This window comes from Canis aureus, chromosome 26, assembly GCF_053574225.1.
Source record: "Canis aureus isolate CA01 chromosome 26, VMU_Caureus_v.1.0, whole genome shotgun sequence".
Lineage (NCBI taxonomy): Eukaryota > Metazoa > Chordata > Mammalia > Carnivora > Canidae > Canis > Canis aureus.
In genome coordinates, this window is record NC_135636.1 from 42,485,464 (window position 1) to 42,506,986 (window position 21,523).

At 47.4% G+C, this 21,523-nt stretch overlaps 1 protein-coding gene across 5 annotated transcripts in view; it reads left to right on the forward strand.

The window, feature by feature from the left end:
• PTPN1 (protein tyrosine phosphatase non-receptor type 1) overlaps positions 1 to 21,523 on the forward strand; it is an 80,429-nt gene that overhangs the window by 43,238 nt on the left and 15,668 nt on the right. For 3 of the 5 annotated variants that reach the window (XR_013365449.1, XM_077873570.1, XM_077873573.1), the window contains exons 2-9: positions 1,817 to 1,907; positions 4,946 to 5,046; positions 8,055 to 8,153; positions 13,359 to 13,496; positions 16,791 to 17,000; positions 17,405 to 17,566; positions 17,937 to 18,160; positions 20,427 to 20,598. Coding sequence is in view for 4 of the 5 variants with exons in the window: in XM_077873570.1 (XP_077729696.1) it covers positions 1,817 to 1,907; positions 4,946 to 5,046; positions 8,055 to 8,153; positions 13,359 to 13,496; positions 16,791 to 17,000; positions 17,405 to 17,566; positions 17,937 to 18,160; positions 20,427 to 20,598 (1,197 nt within the window). In the remaining variant the exon portion in view is untranslated. The remainder of the gene's footprint in view (positions 1 to 1,816; positions 1,908 to 4,945; positions 5,047 to 8,054; positions 8,154 to 13,358; positions 13,497 to 16,790; positions 17,001 to 17,404; positions 17,567 to 17,936; positions 18,161 to 20,426; positions 20,599 to 21,523) is intronic. The other 2 variants (XM_077873571.1, XM_077873572.1) reach the window with 2 other exon arrangements.

A 21,523-nucleotide genomic window follows, 5' to 3' on the forward strand; every position in this document is an offset into this window, starting at 1 on the left:
CTTTCCCTTTTTTTTTTTTTTTTTTTTTTTGCCTAATTTTCTATTGTGGCTTTTTGGGGATGGAAGTGCTTTACTTTCTGGGAGGATTTCTTCTACATTTACCTAACATCTTGTTCTTAATTCATGGATACAGTATCTTTTCTTATCTGAGTATATTAATGATATATTTTTTTTTTTTTTTTTTAATTTTATTTATTTATGATAGTCACACACAGAGAGAGAGAGGAGAGAGGCAGAGACACAGGCGGGGGGAGAAGCAGGCTCCATGCACTGGGAGCCCGACGTGGGATTCGATCCCGGGTCTCCAGGATCGCGCCCTGGGCCAAAGGCAGGCGCCAAACCGCTGCGCCACCCAGGGATCCCGTATTAATGATATATTTTTTAAGACTTTTTTTTCTCTGTAGTTTATTTCTTCCAAGGAGCTTTAGTCCTATTTTGTTTTTCTTGTAAATCTTTTTATAAATTAGAGGCTTTCAAAAAAAAAAAATAGAGGCTTTCTTCTCACATCTTAGCATCAGTGGTTGTCCATATGTGATGAAGAGTTGGGGCTCACAAGGCAGATTGAAAGCTCTGAGAAGGTGGAAGGGGCTCATCAGCTCAACAGCACTAGCTAGGCTGTTCCTTGCACACCCTGATGTGTGCTTCTGGGCTTTCCTCTTGTCTGCTCAGATCACACAGAAAGCACTCTCCTCCTGATTTACATTGTCCAGAGTTCTGTGATGTGGGGTGGCAGTCACCTAGCAGCACCCAGCAGCATGGAAGGGGGGGGGGCGATGGGGAGACCTGTTTCTTCACAGATAGTTCCAGCCCTGCCCCTTGCAATGAATCCCACTGTTCCCTCCAAAAACAGTACTTCCTGAGCCTCCGTAGAATTCTGTGGTGGAAATCAGATGGTTCTCAGCTTTCCCCACTGTTGGCTTGTAATTGAGCCTTCTCAAACCTGCCAACTACTAATAAGATTTCCAGCTTCCAAAATTTCTGTTGCTGCTGTCTTCTCCTGTTCTGCCCTCTCCTGTGAGTTTGTCTTTTTCTTTTAAATGTAGTTTAAAAAATACCAAAGTTTACTATTGTAACCATTTTTAGATATATAGCTTAGTGGCAGTACATATATTTACATTGTTGTATGGATTTATCTTTTAATAATTAGAAAATTAGAAAGAAAATATTTTTAAATGGGATTATCATGGGGTTTTAGAAGAGCAAAATTAGATGCATGCGATCAGTCTAGCAGGAGGCATAGTTTGGGTCTTCTGTTCCCAGGTGCTTCCTCTTTCTGACAGTTTGGTGTAATGGGATTCGTCTACCATCTCCTTGGAAAGCAGCTGAGTAATTCTTGGCATAAAAGAGCATTTTATCTGCTCTCAATAACTGTAGCTTTGTCCAGGGTTACAGATGGAGCTCCCAGGCGTGATGTTCAAGGCTCTCCGAGATCTTGCCTGCCCACCTGTGTGCTCCAGCTGCCTGTCTTTGCTCCTGGCAGCCCACTCACTGTCCTGCCTTTGCTGTGCTGGGTATTCCCGGAAGAGCCCCCCACCCCTTTCCATCTCCCAGTTTCAGCCCCATGCCTTCCTTCCACTGCAGGCATGTGGTGGTTCATCATCTGGTTTCCCTTCATGACCTTGCACATGCCTCTGAGTTATCACCTTGGATTTCCCACACTGCCTCGCTCTGTTTGATGTGTGTTTCTGTCCCAAGTCTTCTCAGTGCCTGCAATATAGTCCATGGTGCATACTTAAATGTCTGGATGGATTCCTGGTGCCAGAGAGTTCAAAAGAGAACTCTTTATCCTTTTTTTTTTTTTTTTTTTTTTTGGTAGGACATCCGACATGAAGCCAGTGACTTTCCGTGTAGAGTGGCCAAGCTCCCTAAGAACAAAAACCGAAACAGGTACAGAGATGTCAGTCCCTGTAAGTATTCACATCACCATTACCAGTCTCACTGTTTCTGTCGGGTGCTCAGCCGCAGCCTTCTCCGCCAGCACCCCTTGAGCCCGTGGGCTTTACTAATAAATCGATAGCAGTACAGGTTTATGACTTGGTGGTTTCCTATAATAAAGGCATCAGAGACGGAGAGGAATGGTTCGTTTTTTCCATGATTGTAGAAGGAATGAGGTTTCAGTTTCTGGAAAATTCAGCTAAGTTCAAAGCACTTTTTTTAGTTTTGACTATTTTTATGATGAATCATTTTCCTACCAGCTGAAGCAGAGTATAGTAGGCATAATATAACCTTTTCTGGATGACTCAGCAACAGTATTATTAGACCCTGAGCATCGTATTGAACTGTAATGATGCCCTGCACAGCCATTAAAGAGTAGGAGTGGTGTCCCCCCCCACACACACACTAAAGACAGCTCTGCTTGTTCCACCCCCACCCACCCTACCCTCCACTGCCATCCTCATTCTTCTAGCTGTTTCTTGCCGTTATCTTTCACTGTGCCTTCTGGCCTCTGACCGCCTCCTCTGCCTTTTGAGTAATTGGCTCTGAATCTGCTGAAATCTCAAAAGTCAAGAACTAAACATGTTAGAATTTATGTAAAGCAAGAAAAACTGGAGCCAAGTAAAGAGCATGAACTTTGCCATCTCCTCTAGGCTATGGAGAACCGAGGCCACGGAGGACCTTTTAAATCCCCTCCCAGGGGGCAGCCCGGGTGGCTCAGCGGTTTAATGCTGCCTTCAGCCCAGGGCGTGATCCTGGAGACCTGGGATTGAATCCCACGTCAGGCTTTCTGCATGGAGCCTGCTTCTTCCTCTGCCTGTGTCTCTGCCTCTCTCTCTCTCTGTGTCCATGAATAAATAAATAAAATCTTTTAAAAAAATAAAAATCACCTCCCAGGATGTTAGACCCTGTCCATCAGAGAGGACTGTAGCTGCCAGCATCTCCCGTAGCAGTGCCTTCCATCTGCCAGGAACATAGAAGTCTCCATCAGTTCTCCCTTGCGCAGGCCCTTCCTGCATGCCTAAGTCACACCACTCCTGCGGGTGCTAGCATTTGGTGCTGTCCGCAGGAGAGTCGCCATGCAGATCTCAGGATTGTGTGAAGATGAAATAAAATAACATAAGCCACTTAGCTTAGTATCTTGCTCATAAATATTCACTGTGGTTGAGATTAACCAACAGTGGCTGTTAACTAAAGGCGTACACCAGACACATCTGAAGTGTAGTGCTAGGCCATCAAGTGGCACATTATTGCACCCCAGCACACTTGATTTAGCATGTCTAGGTTGTGGCACCTAGTAGGTTTTATCAATAAAACAAAGCTTTCCTCAGGTGATTCTGTTGTGAGGTCCTGGCCAGCTACTCTGAGCTTCAATGAACAGTCACTGTTGGCATCTTTCATGCAGAGCCAGGAGAGACCCCCTTGCCATCCTTCCTCTGCACTAGTCAGTAATGTCTTAATACATCCTTTTCTACAGTTTTCATCAGTGCTTATCTAAATGTTTTTATGAGCCAGTTTTCCAGAGGAAATAAAGCATTTAAAATACTCTTCCAGGAAACAGTTCCCAAACTTTTTCACCCCTAATCTCACTTCTGTTTCTCTTGTTTTCCCCCAACTCCACTGTCCAGCAACAGAGAATTTGCTCTTAGGGTCACAGGGAACATGGGGAGAATGATTGAAGGTAGAAAGTGATTTTGTTGTCTGTCTTCCATTTGGCAAATGAGAAGCCCAGGGCTCAGAATTGCTTGTCCAAGGTCACCCATCTTGAACCCTGTTCAGGTGCTGTTTGAACCCATTCATGTAACCCATCAACGGGTTATATGGTCTCATCATCTTTTTTGAGATCTTTAATGTCTACTACTTAAATATTACCCAAGTATTTGAATTTGTATTAATCCTCTGAGATGAGAAACATTATTCCAAATGGTGACGAATTTTTAAAAACATTTCCTTGGAATCCTTTAGAACAAAAGGCCCCAAACCATGTGTCCCCCTTAACTTCTTTCCCATTGGGCTCAAGAAGAGAAGATAGTATTTATGAATGGTCACCTGGGTTCATCATTCCTTGCATTGTACCAGAAATAAAAATACCCACCTGTTCTTGTTTGCTACATGAGCAGAGTAAGGAAAGTGGCCCCCAGGGAACCACTGCTTTTGTGACCAAGTCATGGTGAAAGGAAAAAAAAAAAGTGGCTATGCTTTTCAGTAACCTGGTGCAGACCTTCCAAATGAGAGTTATATTTTTAAAACTTCTGAAAGTTACGTTTAGTGTACTTCCAGTATTTTGGATTCAGAGTTAATTTTTTCCAGTTAAGTATCTTTTAAATGTCTTATATCATGACAGTTTCTGAATTCAAAATATTAGAATTCAATTCTAGTTGAATTTAATTCATAGAATCATTTAAGTGTTTTACACTCAAAACTTAAAAAGAAACCAAAAAACTGACATAAAGGAATTCGAGGTATCCCTTTCCACACCACTATCTACTTAGGTCATTTCATCATCAAATCATTAGACATAGGTTAGATGGAGAGATGATCATAAATCCTACCTATGGTGGTTCGTTGTACCAACTAGAGCTTTAAGGACTGGGTGAAATTTTTGGTGTATTTTCCCCCCCTTTTAAAGATTGAAGCCACTGTATTTTTTTACTATATGAAAGTATATACTAGGTATCTGAAAACAGATCCCTTGACAACCCCTCCTCACAGCCTCCTGAGTTATGGGGCAGTGATAAGTGTGGGACCTAAAAACAGCTTATCCAGTTAGGAAAGAACCCATGTTTTAGTGTAATTTGTCTCTGTTGCTATTTAGCAAAAGTTTCAAACACTTCCAGAAACTTTTCTGAAAATACTAAGTCATCCTTATATTGATGACTAATCTCAATTAAACATGTAAACGCCCTTAATGCCACCGACTCACCTTTTTTGCTTTCCCCATGGGGTGCACTGCCTGTGTGGACACTTTGGTCATCCAGGACTAACCTCCGAGTTCTGACTTGCCTTTCAGTTGACCATAGTCGGATTAAACTACATCAAGAAGATAATGACTACATCAACGCCAGTTTGATAAAGATGGAAGAAGCCCAAAGGAGTTACATTCTTACCCAGGTAAATGAATTGTCCAAAATTTTTTTAGTGGCTTTTTGCCCTTACTTGATGTCAACTTAAGAATTTTAGAGTGCTGTCATCTATACTTCAAATAAAACCTGCTACATCTTTTAGAAGGTCAGGTTTTCCACAATCCAAAAGAACAACGAGGAAGGAAAAATCTTCCTTCAGAGATTCAGTTTGGTTGTAACATGCGTCTTTTCTGGTAAGTATACTGCTGCTGGGCTTACAGAAAACAGCATGAAATGCCAGAATTGCCTGTGGTCCACTGACAGAGGCAGCAGAGCTGTGGCAAGAGAAGGGCCCGTTCCTGTGTTGGTTTCCTAACTCAACTTCAGAGTATCGAGTGCTGCTCACAGAAATCAAAGAGGGTTAGCGGTAGACCCGTAATCTTTGTCCGGGTGTCCACTTAGAATTCCTCAGCTTGGTCCTCATTCTTTGGCTCAGAAAAAAAGCATCCTTAGATTATGTGGACAAGCATGGAAAATCATTTAAAATTCCCACTGGCTTTTGGTATCCTTATGGAAAAAAAAATCATAAGAATGATTTAATATTTAACCTTCTTATAGAAACACTTACTGGCATATGACCCCAAGACCATGGGTATCTGGGAAAGAGGATAGAGAAGTTCCTTTTTAATTCATTTTCTCAAGTCTTAGTCTGTTACCTGTAAGTCACTCTAACTTTTTAGTCATAGCTTTTGCCTTCTCATTCCATATCCATTTATCAGTGTTCTGTATGGCTTTAGGGTATAAGGTGATTTTGAACATTGTACATCTGTTTAATACTGGGGGATTAAAATGACAGCAAAGCTAGAAAAGTGCATGAGCAAAGGCTGCCTTGGAGCGGGGAGTCAGATCAGGGCATACTGCCCATGACTCTTCTTTCCTGCCCCGTCTTGTCCTGTCCCGTTTCTGCTCTGTCCATGAGAAATATCAGCCCAAGTGCCTCCCAGTGTATGGGACATCAGCTATGCTGTGTTCAGTCCTGGGACCATTGAGGAAGTTCTTGATCTATGTGTCAGGGGCAGGCCTTTTACCAGGCCTCAGCCTATGATCTTCCCAGCATCTCCAGGGTGGTTGTGGTAGAGTGAGAAGGAGGAAGGAGGGAAATCCTGGTAGTGGCAGGCTGGCAAGAAGAGGTTGAGGGAAAGGTGGCTTCTTGGCAACTTCTCTTTTTAGAAGAAGTCAGGTTTCTTACTTCCTGATTTTAGCCATTCAGCTTTGGTGTGGAGTTAGGAAGTCCAGCGCAAAGATAGATAGGGGTTTAAAGTCAAATGGAACACTAAGATATCACCATGGAAACTGTTATACCACCCTCTTCCCCACCCCCATACCCTAGCAATTACTTGGCACATCTGATGGTCTCTTTTTTGTCAGGTTGGTAACATGGATAAATCTATCTGCCTGCATGGTCACCCTTTGCCCTGGGATTTATAAAAAGAATTGAAGTAGCCTGACCCCAGAGTTGTACCTCTAGACAGTTGGAGGTACACGTTTTCCGAGCCACAAAACCAAGGAAACCCTGCCCATTGTGTAAATTTACAATATTGTTCATTGTGCAAATAGCACCAGTTTATAGTACCCCCCCCCCTTTTTTTTAAAGGCAGTGGTATGGAAGTGTAGAGAATAATGTCAAAGGTGCCCTCTGTCACCTCCACAATGAAGTGTTGGCTAAGTCTGGTGTGTCTCCTTTCAGATCTTACATGATTTTTAATCTCTGAACCCCATCCAAAACTAGGGTGATGGAAAGTAGGGACAATGACAGGCTGGTAACGGGTGAGAGCCACAGCTGTGAGACCTGGTCCTTGTGCCCAGACTGCAGGATGAAAAGTATGGTGGCCTGCCCAGAGGCCCCAGGACTCCTGTCTTCTAGGAGCCATTTTTCCATTAATTGACCGGAAAGGGTTATGCATCTGACTGCTGGTGTCGGAGGCTCCCTCTGGAGCACATATGTGTCCTGTTTAGGCAGCCGGAGGCAGCTGAGTTCAAGAGAGTGAGTGGCACTGAGGGCTCATGTGGTCAGGTAAGGAAGGTGTAGTGGGACTTGGATGATGGAAAGGGAAAGGATGCAGAGAATCAGGAGAATTTGGATGAGAACAGATGAGACTGGAAGCCATTCTAGATGTGGTGCTGGCATAGGTGACAGGCTCTGTCATGGAGGTAAGAAGTGATGTCCCTTCCAGACAGTGCTAACATTTGCCACAAACTGGAGGCATTTGTACTCTTGTATCCAGCAAACATCTGTGCCCATTCCCGGGTTGGCAAACACCCCACTGTGTCCCAGCCCCACACTGGACCCCCTTGGACCACCGAGTGATCATTTGTGTCTACATCTCTTACGTTCCTTGTTCTAAGGATAAAGACAGGCCATTATCAGGTCCGTCATTAGTAATAGTAATAATTAGTAGTGATAGCAGTTAACATTTTACTGGTTGTTGACTGTGTTCCAGGTGCTGTGGTAAGGCCTTTATATGTATGAACATATAAACTTTCACAACCCTGTAAATAAGGATTGATTAGCTGAGTGTGATGGGTGGAGAAACTGAGGCATGGAGATGTGGAGTCACTTGTCCAAGGTCACACAGATGATAAGTGATTAAAGCCTAGACTCGAGCCATCAGAAGTGTCGCTAATGGTTGCTTTTCCATACTGCCTCTTGCCTATACCCACTGGCTTCACTCCATATTCCACCCAGCCTCAGCCTCACGAAGGACCTCAGTGGAGCCCCTCCACCAGTCAACTCAAACCAGAAAGCAGACTCAGCCTTTTCTCTCCTCTGCTGGTCAGCCCCAAAGCAGCCCTGAGAAGCAGAAATAACCTTTCACCGCGTGGCAGAAAATAGAATTGCGGTTATTGACCACTAGGCAGGGAGGGCGGTCCCTGTCCCAACCCCAGCCACCACTCTGCCTCGGGGCGCTGTTGTCTGCTAAACCGCCAGTGGTGTGCTCGCATTGGAGCGTGTCAGTGTGTAAAATGTTAAACACTTTGTGGATTGTGTATTTGCAGGGCCCTTTGCCTAACACATGTGGTCACTTTTGGGAGATGGTGTGGGAGCAGAAAAGCAGGGGCGTTGTCATGCTCAACAGAGTGATGGAGAAAGGATCGGTAAGTCATGGATTCATCTACTGCTTACCTCACTGTCCTATGTGTACCTGTCTGTGAGAGTTTCTTTCTTTACGCTGCCTTTGTATTTCTCCTAACGCGGTATCTTTTTTATTAGAAAAATTTACAGAAGCAATATAAATACATGTTTATTAACAAGTCAAGAGAGTAAATGATTTAAAAAGAGAGGGAAAAGCCCAATTGCCCTTGACTCCTTCCCCCATCAGTTGGTCTCTCACCAGAGTGCCTGTGCATGTTCTGCTTTACTCCACCCAGGAGTGCTGCTGCTGCTCCTTTCTGGAGCCGTGTGAGCGGAGCTTCCTTGAGAAAAGCAAGCTTCTCTTCCTTCTTTTTCATCCCAGCTTTCCTAGCTGGTACAAGTAGCCTCCCATTGAGTGAGCTGCGGGAGCAGCCGGGCTCAGAATTGGCCTGTCAGACGCCCGGCCACCTGACCCCTGGCCACCTCTCTAATATGGACCTTGTGTGCTTGTGCGTTTACTGTAGGATTTGTGTTAGCTTTTCTTCCGAGTTGTCTGTGACTCTTAAAACCTGTCCTGGGATAGCATGTGGACTGGAGGTGTGTGACGGTTTGGGCAGCACCCTGCACGCGTGCATCTGTCCCTTGGTCCCCGCCGTGGCCTCTCCACTTGATTGCAACGTGTCCTACACCCGGTGTCCAGAACGGTCTTTCAAAACCGGCTGAAACCACACCTCTTCCCAGCCGAAAACCCTTGTGCGGCCCCCGTTGCCTCCTGGGATGTGCATAATGTGGCCACGGACCTAGTTATCCTGGACCCCAGCCTCGCACCTCCATCCCCAAACTCCCGGCAGAACACACTTCCGTTCTTAGATTCTTGCCAGGTTCTCTGGCCTAACAGTCTGAGTCTGTGCCCAGCCCCACCCCCTCGCAGGTATCTCCAGGTGCTTCCCTCAGATCGGCCACAGCTCATGCTCTCCCCAGTCTCACTCTGCAGACTGCCTATTAGAGGCCTGTCTCCCGTGGAAGGCAATGTGGTGTCCAGGGCACAGTGTGGTATCAACATAGTGAGTAGACACCACACCCCTGCGACCCTGGCTCTTACCCTCCTCTCCCACCATAACCAGCACACTTGGGGCCCTCCAGCCTCAGAGGAGGAGGTCCTGGGAGAAGGTAGGCTGAGGATTGTGGACACCAACAGGAGTGAGTGGCCAGATACGCAGAACCGCGTGTGCGCAGGCCTGGCAGGGCTGGCACTGTGCGCTCCGGCCCAGCTGGGCCGCTGCTCTCACGGCTGCGCCTGGCTGCCTCAGGACCTGGCTCGCCCAGAGAACGCTCTGGAGAAGCCGCCCCTTCAAAGAAAGCACAGTCATGGCCCTACAGGGTAAAAATACAAGTGCAGAGAAGTAACACATCAAAGGAAACGTCAGTGGTGAAACCGGAAGCACTCACCACAAAGCTCCTCCCCTCCCCCCACTGGAAGTGAAGCGACAGTCTTAGTTACAGCAGAGCCTCCTGTCCTGTCCTCTTATGCCATGAGTTTGAAATCTTGCTTTTTGCCACCCCCTTTTCTTGAAGCATTTGTTTGCATGATAATAACAGCCAAAGAGCTTACCTGAGTGTTCAAAAAATGGAATGATGTTTCTGAGAAATTTTTTTTCAGCAAAAGTGGCTTTTTTTAATGTTTTCCGCTTCAGTGGCTTGATTAGTAAAATGTGAAGTTACAAAGGCAAAGCCAGCTCCCACCCATCACCACTCTTGTCAGCAATTTTGAATAAAAGAAACAAACTTGAGGTTCCCACAGCACACACACCCCGCAAAGGAAAGTGAGACCCAGGGACCCCAGCCAGTATTCAGCTCCGAATAGCATCCAGGCCTCAGTGCTGCTCACGGGGGCTTTCCTCTGCATTGGAGGCCAGTAGCAATGCCCCTGGTCTCCACCCGTGAGATGCCACAGGCACCCTCACCCCACGTGCGGCAATCAGAAATTCTCCTGACATTGTCCAGGGTCCCCTGGGATGCAAAATTCCCCCTGTTGAGAAGCAACATTCTAGATGGTGTTGAGGGCTTGGGAATTTTATTTTATTTTTAAAGATTTTATTTATTTATTCATGAGAGACACACACAGAGAGAGAGGCAGAGACACAGGCAGAGGGAGGAGCAGGCTCCATGCAGGGAGCCCGACATGGAACTTGATCCCGGGTCTCCAGGATCATGCCCTGGACCGAAGGCGGCACCAAACCGCTGAGCCACCGGGGCTGCCCCGGGCTTGGGAATTTTAAATTGAGTTATTTATTCAGAAATCATCGGATACGGTAGATTTTCCTTTTTATTCATTTGTTACTAAAGATTTAGGGAAACCTCTTTGCCATTGGCCCTGACCAGGGGGCTGCTAACCTGGCACTGTAGATGCATGCTGACCAGTAGGCCTGCGCTTGGTCACGTGCCATTCAAGGCTGACTGTGAATGGACCATCTGTTCACTGTGACAACTTCTCCCCTTGGCCATTAAAAACAAAAAAAGGAAACCTGGCTTGTTGGTTTTCATGTAGTTTATTTACTTTGATCACATGACACATGATCTCTGTTTTCCTTTGTAACTATTCTTTCTGCTCAGGGTCATTCAGGCATGCACACTGGCATGGTTTGAGATTCTTTTTATTTTTAAAGATTTTATTTATTTATTCATGAGGGACACAGAGAGAGAAAGAGAGAGGCAGAGACAGGCAGAGGGAGAAGCAGGCTCTATGCAGGGAGCCCCACGTGGGACTTGATACCTGGACTCCAGGATCCCACCCTGGGCCGAAAGGCAGGCGCTAAACCGCTGAGCCACCCAGGGATCCCCATGGTTTGAGATTCTTAAAGTTTCTTGGGATCAACAATTTCAGTTCGGCACTAACATTATCTTCCCCAATACAGCTGACTGGGGACAATTCTAAGAAGTTGAAGTGTCTTATTTGTTCAGCTGATGTAATTCTGCATACAGCCCGCAGTAAGAACCTGCTCCCAGAGCGTTGCCATGCAATGCATATTTGTTTTCTGATTTCCTTCCTTCTCTGATTAGTGTAGGATGTGCCCCTTAGTTTTCGCAGACCTGCCTGTTACCTTTTGAGACCTTGTGCTTCCTGGAAAACAGTGGTGTAGAAAATGATTATGTGTGTTAGACAGGGCTCATCCAAGCCGCCCAAGTTCTTGTGGGTTTGATTCAAAGATTGAGTTGAGACATGTCCGTGAAGAGTGCGTCTATGTGTAAGGGCAGCGGTTGTTGTTTAGGGAGGGGAAGTAAATAAGGCGATGTTTAACCAGGAACGTCGCCTTTCCCTCTCTCTCCCAAAACCCCGGCTAAAGGTGCTGTTTGATTTCACTGCTATGGTGCACGATGAGACTGGATTTGTGTTGTGGGAACTTCAGGCTTCATCCGTTTGCTGCTTGGTTAGCTCTCTGGTTTGTTGTTCCTTGGGAAAGCCAAATCATCCATCATGGGGTCACCCCAGGTGATGTTCATGGATTTTTCTGAAGACTGCCTAGCTGTTTTGGAAGGCCCCAAGGCCTGTCTTACATCCAGCTTCAATGTGGTAAGGGCGCTGCCATTTGGTGCCGACCGAGGATGTGGCACAATTTGAATCTTCATGAAGGACTGCTTTCTAATAAAATAAATCTCTTTCAGTATCAGTTTAATAGAAGAGCAGGAAGTAGTGCTCTCATGCTTGTTTTTTTATTTTGTGTTAAACCAAAAATTTCTACAGGAAATGACAGCATGTTACTGTAAATGCCTGAGAGCTCTTTAAAAAAATAAATGATGCTTGATTGACGCTGTGCTCCAGAATTGTGCAGTAGTGGAATTCCCGAGTCTTGGTCTTTACCCAGATCACAGATTCATTAGGCTTTATATTGAGTTTTAAAAGTGTTTGCTGTGTGGAGATGAGATATAAGAGCCTCTTCTTCCCTGCCCGTGAGACCCAAAAGTATTGGCCTTTTCCTTGGAAGTGCCTGGCCATTCTGCATTTATGCTTCTGTGCTCGTGGCGTTGGGTGCACGCTGCAGCACATGTGTCATCGAGCCTGTCACACAGTCTCTCTGCCTCTGGGGTCTTCAGGAATTGCAAGGGTCTAATTACTGGAAGTGTGGGAAGAAGTTCATCTTTGATATGTCTGCTCAAGTCCTCCTTTCAGCTGCCCCACCCCCTTTGGCCAAGCAGGGGACCTTGCCATGTCACTGATGCTTTCTAGTCCTGAGGGGCAGGATATTGTCCAGGGGTTCATCTTTGGCAACTCTTCATCAGTGTTAGGGAAGTGACATGGGTGAAACTGGCTAAGTGTTTCAAACAGGCCTGGTCCAGGCTCTTTAGAAAGTCCTGTTGGTCTTCTGATGTTTTGATGCTCTGTTGGCATCACAATCTGGTGTTTCTTGGTTTGTTTCTTCTTTTTCTGTTGTTGTTTGGGCAGCATACAGCTTCCTTAGAGCAGGACTGGTAGGCCTTCCTGATTTGGTCTCCACTCTGCTCAGGAGCCTCCTGGCTCTTCATTGCCCAGGTGACAACGTGGATTCCTGGACCTGCACCAGAGTCACCGCAGTCTGGTCCTCCCTTGACGCTGTCCCCTGCTGTCCCCCTGAGACTGGCTTCTGGGCAGTCACTGCCTAGGAAATCCTAGTCATCCCTCCCAGCACGCCTCTGTCAGAGGCCTTTTTTTTTTTTTTTTTAAAGACTTCTATTTATTTATTTATTTGATGGAGCTCACATGCATGAGCAGGGAGAGGGAGTCTAACTTGGGGCTTGACCACCTGTTCACAGAGCTCCAGTCTCCTCTAGACTGGGTTATTGTCCCCAGGGTAGGGGGTCTGCGTTGTGCCAACAGCACTGATCCGGTTCTTGGTAATCTTTGAAATGGCTACCAAAGTCGTCTGTGAGAGACTAAAGCTTTTATACAGTCTGGCTTCACCTCATTGATGGTCTGGAAGGGCCAGGCTCCTGAAGCACCTCCCTATATGGGGAGAACCAGAGGGTGGCTGTGTTTGGAGGTCTGAGCCCTCTCTGCCCAACTAGCTGTGGGTCTTCACTGCCCTCCCCCCATCTCCCCAGGGGGCAGGTAGGTTACACTGGCAGTGACCTCCAAGGTCAGAAAACCCCCGGTTTTCCTTAGGGTTATCCTAAAGCTCATGAAAGGTACTCCATACCTCCCTTCATAGGAAAACAGTCCATTGCTTACAGTAATTTATCATTTTCTCTCCTAGTTAAAATGTGCGCAGTACTGGCCACAAAAAGAAGAAAAAGAAATGATCTTTGAAGACACAAATTTGAAATTAACCTTGATCTCTGAAGATATTAAGTCGTATTACACAGTACGGCAGCTGGAATTGGAGAACCTTGCAGTGAGTATGGCATGTACTTCCGCACTTCCAATGGCCACTGGTTGAGGTATTTTTTCACTTGTGATACAACCTAATGCCAGCTTTCCTGAGTTTGTACACTCTGAGCAAGATGTGATCTTAGCACTATGCTAAGCAGAGCCTACCTGCTTACGTACCAGGTGACCAGGGGAGCTAGGTGTGGGGGTGGTGAGTCCTGGGGGTCCTTAGGTCCCTCCTTGTCTACAGAGCTCTCTCCCTAAACTGTAACACTGGTTCATCACAGTTTCTTGGGAAAAAGGAGTTTCTCACCTAAAACTTCTCTGTTCCTATCTTTGCAGCTGCAGTGAGACTGAAGTGGTAGTTGCAAGTTACTTAGCAGCCACTGCCTCTTTTGTTGTCCAGAGTCTTTTTAGCTTGAAGCAAGAGAAGAAGGGCCCTTCTAGGGCTGACTCCCAAGATCATATAATCATTGTATGTTTCCTAAGTGAGGTCTTGGGCTTATTTGTCATGGGAAGAACTTACAACACCAGCTGCTGGCTCTCCTTGGAAGATGGTCTTGGAACAGGTCAAGACACAGTGCTAAAAAGCAGAATGCCCTGCCCATGGAGATTCTAAATAATTCACCAGCAGCCATCACTTGAGGACCCTGTGCTAGTACTGGCAGCAGCAGGTGGGAGCTCACGGCAGCTCCTGGGGACGTCCTCGGGCATGGCAGTCAGCCACTACCTTCTGGCCCACTCCCTGGGATGGATTCCTGGCTCTACCATATCAAACTGTCAGACTTTGGGCGAGGGGCACCATGTCTCACCGTGTCTCAGTTTCCTCTTCTTTCAGATGGGGGTTTTGTGAGGCTTCAGAAGGTAATCTATGGGAAGGATTAGCAGGTTCTGTGGGGTTGAAGTAACGGGGTTACCCAGGGAGCAGTACCCACCCACAAGCTGAAGGGAAGGCGGGAGCAGTACTGACTCGGGTGGGAGCTTGCTGGGGGCCTGCCCCTGAGAGTTCTGTTCACATGTTAGTTTTCAGCTGACTACTTGCCAGCCCACATGACTCCTGTTGTTGAATTACTAACTAAAGTAAGATCTAGAACATAGCACAGGTTAACATGCAGCAGAGGGAAGTAAGTCGCGTGGCTTCTGCGGAATGCGGCGGTGCAGTTCCTGAGCGCATGTCTCCTCCATGCAAGTGCTCTGCAGCTACGAGCCTGCTGCAGCCACACACACACAGCTCTGAGGCTATGATTTATGGAGGGGTTTGACAGAGGATTTTCAGGAATACTGTTGGCAGCGTGTTGGAATGTGCCTGGAGGATTATGTAGTAGACGTTCTTTTTCATGCTTTTTAAAATTTGCAAGCCTGACGTTAAAAGTGACTTCTGGTAAACTCTTGAGAAAATTTCTCCTGCTTGTTGAGGGAAATGGAATTCAGATGGAGCAAGAGGAGTTTGTGCTATTTGCATGGCGGAGCACATGCAGCAGGGTGGAGGTTTTGATGTTGGAGGCTGTTTCCTCTAACAGACTTTGTTCTTAAAAGTTCTTTTCCCATACGTGTATCTGTTCAGGCACAGGTCTAGTGCAGATTCCTCAAGAAAGAGGTGGGCAGGTGTGAGGGAGGGTGTCAACAGGAGACAACCCACACCTTTTTAATGATTCAAAGAAGGAACTTGCATTTGGTATGTTTTCTTCTTAATCCGTTTTTAAAATCTATTTTTAAGAGTTTTTCTTTCCTTAAAAAATAGAAAAGGCATCTCTCATTTTGAGCCATACGAGGAGACCATTTTCTGAGGAGGAAAAAAATGGCATTGCTTTGTGTGGCTCTGTAAATGATCCCAATGCCATGTTTGTCATCTGCAGAAGGATACCCATGTGTCAGAGCTGGTGCAGGGTTGCATACTTGTACTCTTCACTGAGGTTAATTTGTTGCTGTTTATCTTTGTCTCTTTCACAAGTTATCAACACATTGGGCCTGGGGAGGTTGTTACAACTAAAGCTGGAAGCTCTGGAAGGGCAGGGGCAGCGTCTTTACCTTATCATGCCAGGCACGGTGGCTGGCACGTGGTAGACACATTGTGGACATCTTGCTAAGTAAAGGGAGACATTGTCGGTAAGCAGACCTCTGGCCCAAAGCATTTTGCTCCTAGGTGACGTGTAGGGACTGACATGGCTCTTGGCAGCATGCAGCAGGCAGATGCTTGAGGCGGCATGATTCCTGTCTGCACGCCTTCTTCCTGCGCACACCGTCACTCACTGGCTGGAGGGCTTGCTTACTCTGTAGTAAGACTGGCTCCCATTTACTGTGTGCTCTTAGCGTAGGAAAATCTTCAGCGCTCTCCCCCCAGTGAGAACTACATTTTGATCATTGCTGCTGTGGAGACCAGGTGTCCACCCTGGGAATGGACTCTTCATAGGTTCAGAGGAAGGCGTAGAGCTGGAAATGGCACCAGAGGCCAAAGAAGGCTTTCTGTTACACTGGAGCAGACCAGGCGGGCAGGAAAAACACTTGGGGACAAGAGCCAGAGCCCTCGTTTCAGAAGTTCCTACTGCGGGCTCTGAACATGGGCCCTGAAGTCAAGCAAACTTAGGTTTAAACTCCTGCTTCCTCACTTAATGGAGGACTGGCCTCCAAGCCTCAGTCTCCTAGTTGAGAAAAGGGGAATAATGGGAATACATGCCTCGAAGGGTCAGTACGAGAATTGGGTGACCTGATGTGTCCAGTGAAAGAACGCAGTGTTGTTGACACCCTCCTCGTCAGCCAGCTGGGTGTTGAGCCACACATGGCAGCCGCCAGTCTTTGGAGACTGAGTTACTTTTTTCTCTACAATGACAGTCCTCTGAGACTTCCAGATACTCTTGTAAAGCCCTGAGTTATCAAGAGCTGGTGCCACACACATGCAGTTAATGTTTTTACTCTTTCATGGGAAACCTCACGGTGCTTTTAGGACAGGATTGCTGTGGGCGGCCTCATAGCGTCATTGTGACGCTGTGGGGTGGAGAGAAATCACTTGTACCTGTGAAGACAGCAGAGATGATAGGGCACTGGAGGAGGGATGTGGGCGAGAATGTTCCATGCTAAAAGAAAGGAAGTCGATGCAGGAGGAGCTTTTGGGTCCAGTGGCAGGCACCCCAGTGTTTGGTTTTTCTTGACTGGGTGAGCAGACAGGAGGAAATCTGAGAAGTAAAAGCTGTTCTTAGAAGTAGATGGGGGGTGGGGGTGGGCACACTCTGCACTTACTCGGACGTAGTGATTTTTGTACAGGCAGGTCTCTCAAAATCATCATGAGTGGGGTTTTTTTTGTTTTTGTGTTTTCTTTTTCAAGTCTCAAGAAACTCGAGAGATCTTACATTTCCACTATACCACGTGGCCTGACTTTGGAGTCCCCGAATCACCAGCTTCGTTCCTGAACTTTCTTTTTAAAGTTCGTGAGTCGGGATCGCTCAGCACGGAGCATGGCCCTATCGTGGTGCACTGCAGCGCTGGCATCGGCAGGTCTGGGACCTTCTGTCTGGCTGACACTTGCCTCTTGCTGGTAAGGAGGCCCCTGCAGGCCCTGGGAAGAGAAAGAAGCCTGTCTCAGCTCCCCGTGGCTTCCCAGCTGCTCTGTCATTGTCTCTGCAGTAAACTAGCATTGATCTTCAATTTTTAACAGTTTTCCTCCTGTGCAAGTAGCTATACTCCAAGTAGCTTTGTTCAGAGGGATGATCCTAATTGGAAATTGGAATCTGGGAAGATCCAAAGCATCCCTTTCTCTTATTCTTTCCTCTGTGCTCCGTTGGTCCCAATTATGCTGCATTTTCTCACATTTACTAGAATTCTTCCTCCCCGCTTTGATTTTTCGCGAGTGGAAATTGGAGCACTTCTCCAGAACGTTGAAAATCACGTTGTACTTGGCAGTTGGAGCTGGCTGAATTGGGTCTCCTCTCTGGCTTTCAGATGGACAAGAGGAAAGACCCTTCTTCTGTCGATATCAAGAAAGTTCTGTTAGAAATGAGGAAGTTCCGGATGGGACTGATTCAGACAGCAGACCAGCTCCGTTTCTCCTACCTAGCTGTGATCGAAGGTGCCAAATTCATCATGGGAGACTCTTCAGTGCAGGTAAGCATTGCTTCTGCTTGCATCCGGGTGTGTTGATTTTGAATTTTGGGCTCTGAAGAAGGAGACAATTGTGAAAGTGCAAATACTCTACCAGATGTCAGAAGAAACCGCTCTCTTCCATGGCTAAATAGCTAGAAAGTTGTGGAAATGTTCACCATGATCCAACTTCTGCCTTTGACATGCTGATGTAGAGAATGTTGATAGGGAGAATAGACTTTATTTTCAAAAGATTTCATCTTCCAAGTATATGTTGTAGACCCAGGAAGCAGAGAGCACCTCCTTGCCTCTGCGTACTTAAAGGGGAGCATATTTCCTGACACATCAGCCCAGTGTGGATACTAATGGGACTTTCTCGTACTGCCTCCTCCAGGAGCAATGGAAGGAGCTCTCCCACGAGGACCTGGAGCCCCCACCCGAACACGTCCCCCCTCCTCCCCGACCGCCCAAACGAATCCTGGAGCCACACAATGGGAAGTGCAAGGAATTCTTCCCCAACCACCAGTGGGTAAAGGATGAACCTGGGGAGGATAAAGAAGCCTGCTCCATCAAGGAAGAAACCAGAACTCCCTTAAATGTCCCTTGTAGTGTGGAAAGGTAAGGCCAAAGGGAGGGGCCTGGTGTGTTGGGGGTAAGGGGGACTGACCTTCCAATCCAGAAACATATTGATATGGAAACCCTGAGGACACGGCCTCCTCCTGGCAAGCATGGCTTCTGTGTCTTTGGGGCATGGAACCCCCGGATTATCCCTGCCCCTCCCCTGGCTGTAGGCAGGAGCGTCTGGTCACAAGTTGGCTGAGGGAAGGGATCTACTTCAGCGGGGTTCTAGCACCATCTTGTGGTGCCCGTTGGAATTAGGGATTCCTGTAACTACGTCCTGCCCAGAGATGACCATGCCCTCCCCCAGGCTTCCAGCCAGTCCTGAAACAGGATATCCAGGTTAGATCTGGTGCTTTTACCCATAGAATGGTCCTTCTGGGAATTTAACCTTTTCGTGTAGTCTTGATTAATTTAATGCCATTTAGCAAAGATTATTGAGCACCTATTGACGTATGTGAAATACTGAGATCGCTGGAACCTGGCCCCTGGTCTGCGTTCTAGACCATCTTGTTGGGACGGGGCAGTGGGTGATGAATGGGAGCCTATAGATGATAAGGAGGTAGAGGTGCACTCTGCAGCGGTCATCCTTTTGGAAGAAATACTCTCCCCTCCTGAGGTGCTCAAGGAAGGCTGCCTGCATGCGGCATGGAAACTTAATGAGTGGGAGTGAGCCTGAGCCTGTGGAGACAAGGCCTGGTTCCTGCTTTCTGGATAAGCATATGCCATGACCCAGCATTTGTACACATGTAGAAATTTGGTTTGCAGCCTCCTGCTCACAAACCAGACGTCCAAAGATCTATAGGTAGAAGTGTTCATTGTGGCATCCTTTGGAGTGGTGAACAATTAGAAATGAGCTGATTATATACCTAGGGATGAAGTAAATCATGCTTTCTCCCTACCTTGGGATATTCTGGAGCCATTAAAGGACAGGATTGGGGTACATTGGTGTGGCCAGACATTGGAATTGTAGTACTTAGCAAAGCCCGTTATATATTCTTTGTGCCTGAGTGGTCCTTCCGCTGTGAACAGCAGGATCTTACCTGGGCTCCTTGCCAAACGCTGAGTGCCAGACCCCAGCCCTGACCCATGCAGCTGAGCCCCTATCACGGCAGCATTGCATCTAGTTCTAGGGCTTGAGGGAGACTGGTCTAATGGGGCCTCCCAGAGCAGTTGCCGTGAGATGTGCTGAGCAGTAGCTGGGTGACAGTCCCTCAGGGAGACTGTGCCTAACTTCTTCCCAGGACCTCTGGTGATGTTCTCAGGGCGAGCCAGTGTGCTCTGAGGGCCTGCCAAGAGTCGAGGGTAAGAGAGGTGAGAGCTGGCACATGACTGGGTCCACTCTGTCACCCGTTCTTTTCTGTTTTCGTTAGGACTGTGGTGGAGAGAGGGGTGCTTTTCCATGTGTGTGTGAAAGTGGTGAGGAAGAGAGTGTGGATTTAGGAAGCTAAAAGCCAGAGAGTTCCAAGGGAAAGTGGAGTTGTACCAAGAACATAAGTGCCTCAGGATACCAGTGGGCGCCTGTGTGCACACGGGCCTCAGCCCTGCCACCAGGGTGTCATGCAGGGCACCGAAAAGCAGGTGCTTTGTGCCACCTCCTCCTGTCTCCTGGGAAGGTGGTACCTCAGGGTAGCCCTGACCATTACATAAGATGCTGCTGGCGTAGATACACATGAGAGGCAGGACATCTGTGGTCTGGGTCTCTGATGGGGGCAAGGGCGGCGGGAGGCGAGGGAGGTGAGGCCAAGGCCTGGGGCAAGTGGCAGGGAGAGGAAGGGCCTCAGCTGGCCTCTCCTGAGACAGGCCTGGAAGGAGAGCAGTGCATGTCATCCCCGCGGGGGTGCTCTGGCTTGCCACCAGGAGGCCAGCTAGGGTATGTACACATGATGCCTGAGAAACGGTCCTACTGGCAGGATTAGATTGATGCTGGGGTCTCAAACCTGGAACATGGTGGGCTAAGGGACAAGAGGGAATGATGTTCTCATGTCAGCAGCAACAAAGGCTCTTACGTAGGGGGCCTAGGAAAGGAGTGGTAGCATATTATGGACCCCACCATTGCCCTCTTTGATCTGAAGGGAAACGTTCTCCAAGCAAACCCCAGGGCAAATTAGCACCTGTCTGCACCAGCGCCTATATGTCTCCTCAGCATCTCCCCAGCTCTCCATCACCGTCTAGTAGTAGTCCTGGAATTCCAACTGTAATAATAGCATCCTCACCATCGTTTCTCCAAAATGAGTAACCCATCTCTGTGCCTCTCATCCCTCAGCACGAGTCCAGACACTGAAGTCAGAAGGCGGGCCCTGGGGGCAGGTCCTGCCCAGGGGGAGCCATTGCCGCCCAAGGAGGAGCAGGACCAGGCGCTGACTCCCTGGAAGCCCTTCCTGGTCAACATGTGCATGGCCACGGTCCTCACGGCCGGCGCGTACCTCTGCTACAGGGTATGTTTCCACTGACGGACGTGCTGGCAGGACCGCGTGTACAGAAAGCACTGGCCGACAGCCCGGCGTTAGCATTCAGTGCTGTGGAAGGATCTGAGCCAGTCTCAGAAGAAACAGAGCAAAGGTTTTTTAAAGTCTGGAACTGTGAAGGGCTAACAAGAGAGAATTGAGGATTGATGCACTGGGGTTTTAAGGAGCCCTGTGGTCCCAAGAATATATATGAGTCTAATCTCAGGGCCTTAATCTATTCAGGAGTAAGTAGAGAAAATGCCAAATATGTGTCTCTCTCTCTCTCTCTCTCTTTTTTTTCTTTTCTTTTTTTTTTTTTGTTATTGTTATTTGTTTTTGAAAAAAAATAATAGAATTACAACACATTGTTGTTTTTAATCTTTATAAAAAGCAGGTTTTGTTATTTCTGGAAAAAAAAAAAAAGAGACTAGGCACTTATGAACCTTTCTTGTACCCCTAGGTGGTGTTACCAGATACACAGTTTATATTTGATTTCCCAGGGAAAGACTCCCACGCTTTTACGAATGTAAACTCCTTTGGAGAAGAGGGTTTAAGGGTTTAGGGTGCAGTCCTGCTCAGCGGCTTCCTCTGCTGTGCGCATTCTGAGCTTGGACGGTGCCTGTGAGCTTCCCCGTTTTTTAGAAAAGAAACAACAAAAGGCCATCTCTAGAAAACAAAACCCGGCTTCTGCTTCTGCTCAGGGTGTCCCTGCCGGTTTCCCATTGCTCATTTCTCCACAGTCCCTTCTCATTGTGGCCATCCGGGTGAGGCTCTGCCCTCATCACCCGCCCTCCACAAACGGGGTTCCTCCAGGTCCCTGCCTCAGGGTCAGAGGTCACGGCAGGGTGGACAGCAGCTTTTCACCCTGCCATTGAGGTCCAGAACGAACAATTTCTACTTCCTTTGGAACATAAAT